We start from the raw sequence: 8,975 nt of genomic DNA, 5'->3' as shown, positions 1-8,975 counted from the left end.
GCTGCTTATAAGAGAGTATGTGACCAGCCAGTTCTAGCTCTCTAATCATAGTAAGAAATGAGACTATTTTATCTAGCACCTCAACTTGTATTCATCAGCCGAACAATCGTGTGATCATTTTGAGTTTACAATACAATTGTGAATACAATAAAAATTAGAAAGTTAAGTATGTTCTTTGATTAATTGAGAGGTCAGAAATACTCGAACTAGTCTTACAAGATATGTCTGGGAATAGGAAAAAAAAAATTAATCTAGTAGAGTTGCTGTATATCCCTAATATGTATATAGTGTTGTGTGCTTTTAATCCATTTCAAAAAATCAATTCAGATTTTCTATTGCAAAATAATATTCCTGTCCTTCCTGCACTATTTCAAATTTCGCATTTCAGTCCTAAATATAATTTTATTGCATTTTTAGTCCTTTTTCGATTTGGAGAGATCAAAGCATTAGTAGGTACGTCAAGTCTTGTAATTTGGGGAGTGTTGTTATTACAAGTCGAGGTAGGTGTACTTAGGATAAAAGTGCCAAAAGATCGTCGGTGCGGATATTATAATCTCATTGAGAAAAAGTCAAATTCTTGCCCCAGTCATTTCAATTCCTACTAACCTTTCATTCGGTAAGTTGAAACTCTATCTAATTTTTTTACTTACTAAAAATGTTATTTTGATTATAAATTAATGCACGGTAAAATCATTATATTACATATTCTTTTCCCAACGGACTACTGGAGGTTTGTAAACTAGTGGCTTTAGCTATATCGTTGGTTTGTGGATAGGAACTTCCATGGATGGATTTTGAAGTTCACAATGCAGTGAAGAATTTGTGCCTTGGATGCCTGTAGAACCAAGAGGGAAAAACATTTGCAATTTGTGATTCCTTGTATTGTGAGATGAGATGAAAATAATTTGGTCAGTATAACTAGTTAATTGTATAATTTATGGCCTACTATTAATAGTATGGTTTGTGATTGTAGCCTTAATGTGATTAGTGATTTAGAACATGACCTATTAAATATATGATTTGTGACCAAAAGACGTGATTGCAATCCACAAGTTTTGTTTTTGTGACGTAACCTTGTGTGATCGTTGACTAGTAGTGATTGTGACCATAAATTGTTAGTTATTGTGATCAGGCCGTTTAATTTAATTATGTCACAATATTTTATCAGAGATAACAACCCAATTTTTGAAAAAATCACTAGTTTCTTATTTATGGAAATGTGTTTTATAACCTTCATCAATTATATATTTTTCCTTTTTGCAATTGTCACAAACAAGAGACCTAAACAAAGTGATCACTGTTAGCATGCATTACCAGGTCACAAAGTTTCGGTTCTTACATTTGTGTGATTAATTCTATGCTATTACAAGCCAAGCGTCCCTATCCATTTAAGTAAAGTGTTTAGTTAATTGAAGTCTAGCCCCTGTTCGACAACTATTAATTGTGGAAAATAAATTTTTGAATAATATTTTTTTGGATAACTCATAGTTAAAAAACAAGAAAAATTTTGAATTTACGTGAGAAATATTTTATTATATTAATGTATAATTGAAAATAAATATATGGAATAAAATTAAAAATATTGATTGTTAAAACAGGCTTCGAAAGATTTTTCTAGGGAAAAACAGAGAAACAGCACACACAACCAAACCTATCCCATATATCCACCGACCGTATCCGTATCTTTATGTTCAGAGTAGATTTCCTGAAGGAATGAAATGGACTCCCTCAACAGCGGGTGGTTTCTTACGCATAATATTTTGAGAACTCCAGAACTGATTTAGGCGAAAATTAATGTCACGATCTGGCGACCTCCACAGCTAGAAAAAACGAAGCAGGGGAGGCTCAACACGAGCACATTCAGTTTGGTCCATTTTACAGCTAGGAGGAATAGGTGCTTTCCCAAAATGGTAACAAATATTTGCATAACTTAATTGCCATTACTAAATTTTTATAGGAAGAGCGTCAGAGAAAAAATACATCACAGTTTAGTAAGTATAGAATAACCAGTGACACAAAACCGCTGGATATTGCAGTCAAGTAAGGCACAAAATTGGTGATAAAATTTTACTCAGGTTCTAAAATCTCCTTATGCTGCAATTTTCTGAACTTTATTTGGACGAGATCCAGAATCTGAAGATCGAGAATGCTTTCCACGGAAGTGCTTGCCACCTCTGTTGTGCTTTCCTCCCCTGTAAAGTGGAAACAGTCTCAGGACCTAGTTGGACAGATGAGAATGTGGAGGGGGAGAATTTATAATAGTTCCTCAAAATTGGGTGAAGTGTGTTTTTCAAAATCCAATATGCCGCTAGACAAGAAGCTGCAAAGCATTTACTTGGAGAACGGAGTGAGCGGGGAAATTGAAGAACAGTGCCAGGTTGTACTACACGTACATAATGGTTTATATACACATGATGTTATGAGATATAATTGGATCAGATTTTCTTCAACCAAATAAAAGAAAAAACTTCTCCACTCTCTTTTTTGAGCCCTCGTGTAACTCCATTATATACAAGTAACATTATTCTTTAAGTAAGGGTATAGCGTGTCCATGATTTTTAATTGAAAATTTTTTGGGGTGCGCTCATTTTCACTTGACTACCAAAAGATGCACTTCTAAAAAATTTCCCAACAGTCTTTTCTCACAATCGCTATAGAGAGATGAAAAGAAGGAAGGGAACTGGTTTTTTACCTTCCACGGTTGCTTTTGAAATTGTCACGGTGCTTCTCCTGATTAGTACGAAGTAGCTTCCAGTATTCCTTCTCAGCATCCCCTGATGTCACAGCTCGGTAAGAAACAAATTTACTACACAGAGCAGTAACCAAAAAACCTGTCTGTGTTCAAAATTGATATAGCATTTAAGAAGCCATTGAGAATTGAAACAAAGCATGGAGTATTAGCCAATTAACAATTAAAGCATACCTACATTGGCTTACAGTGTCAATATACGCACCACTGCACCAGTGCTACGAAAGAGCACGATGTGAAATTTCTAACAACCAATAGCATGTCGGGCTAATAAGCTTTAAGTAATAAGTAGTACTTTTAAGTAACTTTTTGTTTCTAAACTTGCTTATTATTTCTAACTTTAATCATTAAAAACATTCTATCTTAAAACTAATCTACAGGGGGCAATATTCTGCACAGCAAAGATATCTAAACTAGTTAACTCAAAGGAAGTTTCAATTTAGAAAGTAACTATGAAATGTAAATCCATATCGTCCTTATGAACAATGAATAAAAAATGCCAAGAGAAAATGAAATGAAGGAAAAGCAAGAGCTTGCCACTAACCAGTTACTGGATCCAGAGTGGCCACAAAATTTTTCACGATCAGACCACCTTCCTCTGCAAGCACAGCAGCAGCACGTGCTTTCTGAGCAGTTCCAGCATCTTCAAACCTTACATATCCAGAGTCTGATCCAATCTTGAAATCGATGAACTACATTGAAAGAGTGAAAGTTAGATTAAATTGCAACAGCTAGGAACGAAAATTCCTTATAAGACATTCCAGGAAAGCAAAATTCCAAGCATGACTAAATAGCACAGTTTACAATATTTTCAAGAACAAGGTTTAAAGACCAAGAACTAAAAATAAAATTGATGGAAAAAATATTCTTGACAAGCTGTTATGTGATTGTGCTTTGACTCTTTAACCATGAAATGGTCTGGGTAGAAATCTGAAAATATGGTGCGCAACTGCCAGGATAAATCAACTAAGGAAATGCAATTAACAAGATAATACGAGGTAACAATCAAATAAATTATGAATAGAAATGTCTATGGAGTCCACAAATAAATAGTACTCCCAATCAAGGATCGCACGAAATCCACCTTAGGCCAATGTCTAAATTTCAGAGTGACTCATATACTGGAAGCAGTCCAAACGGATCAGGTAGTCCAGGCAAATACAATGACGAGGACCAAAAGAATACCTTAACAGTGCCAAACTTCTGGAAAATACTTTTCAGGTCCTCTCGCAGAACAACATCTTTATTGTCCTTGTAATCAGCAATAGTTGATTTTTCTTCGCCCAAACCTTTAGATTCCTGAACTTCGTTCTCTGCTCCAGTGGTATCTTCTTCATTTTCTTCATTCTCCTCAACATTGTCTTTATCATTTCCTTCATCTACATCTCCTGACACATTTTGGTCTGTCTCCTCAGTGATATTCTGTGGCGTATCCTGTTCTCCATCTGTTTTAGGGGAACCTCCAATATTGTTCACTGGTGCAACAGTACCATTCTGTTCCTCAGAACCTCCAGAGGAGTTCCTCTTCAGCTTAAACGCAACAATTAAGCCTTCAGGATAGCTGTGATCATCAAAACCATCAAATTAACAGTAATATGTGTAATTTTTAAACAATTGCGATATATTATTTAGCCCACGTTTGGTTCGTCTAAAAATCATATTTTTAGTAAATTGTGATAAAAGTTGATGAAATGTGAGATTGAAAAAGTTGATAAAAGTTGTGGCTCCAATAAAATGTCATTGAAAATGAATTAAAGAAAAACGAGTTTTAAAAACTTGAGCCAAAAGGGGTTAGCATAATACTCACTCTGGTCTAGCATTGGCTTTGTTATTGCGGTTTGAACCCACTTGAGAACGAGTTTTCTCGACTTCTTCCTCTTGCTTAGCCCTTTCATCATCAAAGTCCTTCCTAAAACCGGAGGGAAAAAGCACACATGAGAAACAAGAGAGACAGAGAGATAGACTTGCAAGCATACACAAAGAATGACAAGAATCAAGCTTCAAGATGAAGTAATAGAAAATAGGAATTATTCAAGTAAATTGGTGCTTAAGATGATCTTGCAATCGATGAGTACCATTAGAATGAGATTATAAAATGATGAATGGAAGGCAGTTTCATTCTGGCATCAGACAGTGAACACATTAGTGTAGTATAATATTTTGTTCACTTAATAAAAATTTGAAATTAGCAAATAAAATAGAACAGCAAATGAAATCACAAAAACCATGAGTCTAGTATATGCAGACTCTTTGCTGAGAAATAAAGCTTGTGTAAAGTTCAAGAAAATTATCAAAAGTTAAACAGCAAGCAAACCACACAGAATCCCATGCTTTTGTAAACTGGCCAGTGAACCAGTATTTAGCAATAAACTACAACCCCCCCCCCCCCCAAAAAACCCCAGAACACACACCAATCCGTCATTGTGTCATTGTCAAACCCGTGCTGCCTAAAAAAGAGGTCATAAGGCTGCAGGATCAGGAAAAACTCAATAGGGAAAAAATTGTAAGTTAATGCCAATGCAAAATCCCTTACTACATATATTATGACAACGAACCTGTTGGTTTGGCAAACAATTTGGTCAAAAATCAAAAAGAAGAGTTTGGTATTCCATGGAAACATCCATAATCAATCTGAACCTGACAGTGTTCCTCTGAATAGTTTCCTCAAATGAGTAATCAAAGGCAAATGAATTATATAGCAACAACAGCCTAGGAAAGATTTTCTATATAGCAACAACAGCCTAGGAAAGATTTTCTTACTTTGGTTTCAGTTCTAATTCAACCCCTGCATAACTCAAGCTTTGCTTCAAAACATTTGCAGCATCTTCCTCAGTGGAGAACTCAATAAGCGCAGTTCCAGAAAACAACCTTTTGTCAGCAACATGCCGAGGTAGCCTCACACTATTAACCTAGAATGATGCACAAAAACTCAGTTATAAATCATCATATAATTTATCCTCTCTTACTAAGCAAAAAGATGTGTTTGAAATTTTGAGCAATATATGCAAAAATACTATCGACCCCAAATTTCTACAAGGCTAAAAAATGATTTTTAGTTAAATCACATCCAATTTCTAAATGCAAATACGTGTATGTATATATATCTCAACTCCAGACATGAGATGCAACCTTCGTTCTCTTAAATGTCTGCCATTTAGGGAAATGCATACCCATGACGTAAAATGCTGTACACTAACGGTTCAGATAGGCAAAATAATTGCTTGATGGTCGATAATCAACGAAATCGTAGTATTATATACCTTCGCATACTTATTAAAGAATAATTCTACATCTTCAAGTTTCACATCATACTCCAGTGGTGAGGCAGCAATTGTTCTGACATCCGATTGCTCAATAACCTCCTCTGGCTTTGCCAGCTCAGTAACTCTACCAACCTTCTTGCCTGAAAAATATAACAGCTATGAATGCACAGACCAGCGTCAATTATGTATACAACATTCTTCAAATTATAGGATAATCTTTCGAATTCTTCTACATAAGTTTAAATTATGAAAAACTCACCATCATCAGAAACCTTAAGAAAAGTAGAGGTTCTCAGAGTTTCAGCTACAGCTTTAACTGTATCTTCAGACACATCTTCTGGCTTCGCATCTCCCAAGCCCAGATGACCTCTCATCCGAGAGAATGAGCATATCAACGCCAAACTTACCACTAAAAATTTCAGTTAAGAAATCAAGTGTTCAAAAGTACCAAAAAACAAAGTTTTATATCTTTAACTAAAATCCCGCTATTTTAGCGAAATTAAAGACCAAAAAGAAACAACTAGGTTTCATAAAAGTCAAAAATTAATCATTTGTTCAAGAGTATATGTTTTTGTGGTGATTAAAACCGATTACACGGACTTAGACCCATAGTCGGACCGGATCAGACCGGCCAGTTGCTATAATTGGTACATTTAACAAGTGAACCGGTCAAAGATCGGTTGAGCCGCCCAATATCATGGTCGAACCGGACGGGTTTAGATGAACATTGAACCGGTTCAAGGATGAACCGGTATATGACAAAGTCAGGCGCAAAAAAATTTTCTTCAATATGCAAAGGCAGAGATTCGAACCTTGGCATTTGAAGCGAAATACACATCCATAACCATTATGGCAACATCCGAACTTGTGATTCAATAGTGAATTAATACATATATATTTTATATTTAGGAAGATTGTTCTCCCTCATTTTAAAAAATATTTGTTAATTAAAACTACGACCTAGGAATGACCCACCGGTTGAACCACTAATCCACCGGCTGAACCACGATCCGGTTACCCAATGATTTTTCCCAGTCAATGAACGGGTCAGGTATAATAACTATGCATAGACCCTATCGCAAATCAAGGGTAAATGAAGTCTTGGGATCAGAGTTCATAAAAGTCGCTAGACAGTCCCAAGGTCAGGAAGGGAAAGGAAAGAGCTGCCCCTGAAATTTGATTATATGGATTCTTCGTCGAGAAACAATAACCCAAAATGAAAGAAAGGAAGTCAGACAATATTCTTATGCACAAAGAAATCCTCCACTGTTAGGGGTGGAAATAAAAAGTTTCTGTTTTTATATCGTATTAACCCTTCTCCCGAACGTTAATAGATATTTATGTATAAAATGCTTTAATTTCAAATTAATTGCGTAATAGCAACATATAGAAAAACATGAATACCCCTATATAACTATATGTGTTCTCCGCACATAGGCAAGAAAAAAATATTACTAATTCTAAAGGCAACTCCTACTCTATTGTGACAATATTACTTTAAAATTTTAACTAATTCTAAAGGCAACTCCTACTCTATTGTGACAATATTACTTTAAAATTTTAATCAATAAATAATTATTTCTTTGATGATTTTTTTTATTTGTTTATGTATAAAAGGACTTATTAGTTAACTTTTTAAGCTTAGGTAAACATGTTCTTGATATAAGAAAGGATACTTCCATCGTCACTTTCATTGATGGTGCTCCTGAGAAATTTATCTCTTGGGAGATTACTGTCACTGAAATAAAACTCTACCTGCAACGAAAAAAAATCAATAAAAAAAATAAAAAGGTTCAATTTTTTTCTTTTATTCACGAATAAACGACAGGAAAAAAAGCCGAGGCGACGATGTACCTGGCGAATGACTTTCTTTGCAGTTTCTTCATCTAAAGTTGGCTTCGCCATTGATGGTGTACTGTTTGAGAGAGAGAGAGAGATTGATGGTTTCGGTTTAGGGTTTTGGAGGTGGAGTGGGCTTCGAGGATTTTTTTTTGCATTTTAAAACGGACGAGGTTGTGACTGAATTTAAATAAATAATAATAATAATTGTAGAAGTCATCAGCGCTATGTTGGCTCTTAACTTTTAAAATTGTTAGGGTAATTAGAAAAAAAAAAATCTCTATCGTCTGTATTCATTGCAAAAATAATTTCTATTGTTTCAGATTTATCATTTACTCCCTCATTTCAAACATTTCTTACAGAATTGGTCATTTCTATTATGTTCCTTTAAATCCTTCCGTTAAATATGTGTAATTTGACCAAAATGTCCCTATCGTTTGCTTTAATTGTACAAATAGACCATATCATTTCGATTATAAAATTTAAATATTTAGATCGGCATTTATTTGCTTAAAAAGTCCTTGCCATCCATTTTCTCCATTATATTATAAAATAATTAATTTATCATCATCTTCAAATAAACAAATAGAAAAAAAGGAAATAATATAAAAAATTGTATATAGATTTTATTCTTTTTAAAAAAAGTAAAAACGAGTTTTACATAAAACAATTTAAAATATTCTAATAAAAAATATTTTATTTTCCAACTAACCCGCATATCGATACTCCTATCCACTACCACCACCAGAATAATTAAAAAGAGAATTAAAAGTATAAAAAATGTTGATGATGTATAAGCACCATTTTGTTTTTATAATTATTTTCGTTTTTCTATTTTTAATTCTTTTTTTATACTTTTAATTATTTCTTTAATTAATTTTGTGGTGGTGATGGAGTGTAGGGGATGGGTGTAAGGGTAGGAGAGTTAACTGAGAAGATAAAATATTTTTCTTTCATAAACATATTTTAAATTATTTTACGTGGCACTTATTTGTACATTTTAAAAAACATAAAACTCTAGATGCAATTTTTTATATTATTTCTTTTTTTTTCTATTTGTTTTTATTTAAAAATGATGATAAATTAATCGCTTTACAACATTATAATGGAGAAATAGATGACAA

At 33.9% G+C, this 8,975-nt stretch overlaps 1 protein-coding gene across 1 annotated transcript; it reads right to left on the bottom strand.

Annotated features, from left to right (window-relative positions):
- Positions 1–1,908: 1,908 nt before the first annotated feature.
- On the bottom strand, positions 1,909–8,013 carry LOC111376210 (la protein 1). Its single transcript, XM_022999159.1, has 10 exons — positions 7,867–8,013; positions 7,689–7,767; positions 6,272–6,421; positions 6,010–6,152; positions 5,510–5,658; positions 4,557–4,658; positions 3,935–4,310; positions 3,294–3,441; positions 2,693–2,774; positions 1,909–2,192 (listed from the first exon to the last, which is right to left on the bottom strand). Exons 1-10 carry the CDS (start codon positions 7,915–7,917, stop codon positions 2,090–2,092), a joined length of 1,383 nt encoding a protein of 460 aa, XP_022854927.1. The 5' UTR covers positions 7,918–8,013; the 3' UTR covers positions 1,909–2,089.
- Between the last annotated feature and the right edge of the window lie 962 nt (positions 8,014–8,975).

The sequence above is a fragment of the Olea europaea genome, unplaced genomic scaffold (genome assembly GCF_002742605.1).
Source record: "Olea europaea var. sylvestris unplaced genomic scaffold, O_europaea_v1 scaffold1471, whole genome shotgun sequence".
NCBI classification, from domain to species: Eukaryota; Viridiplantae; Streptophyta; class Magnoliopsida; order Lamiales; family Oleaceae; genus Olea; species Olea europaea.
Note: the sequence above shows the minus strand (reverse complement) of the source record. Positions and strands in the feature narration are given on the sequence as shown.

What these genes read in the sequence shown, in the direction of transcription:
- LOC111376210 (XM_022999159.1), bottom strand. Translation starts at nt 7,917, where the DNA reads ATGGCGAAGCCAACTTTAGATGAAGAAACTGCAAAGAAAGTCATTCGC. An exon ending in CAAAGAAAGTCATTCGCCAG is followed by an intron (nt 7,768 to 7,866) that starts GTACATCGTCGC and finishes TTTTCGTTGCAG; the next exon opens with GTAGAGTTTTATTTCAGTGA. An exon ending in AGAAGTTTGGCACTGTTAAG is followed by an intron (nt 3,442 to 3,934) that starts GTATTCTTTTGG and finishes CTTTCAATGTAG; the next exon opens with TTCATCGATTTCAAGATTGG.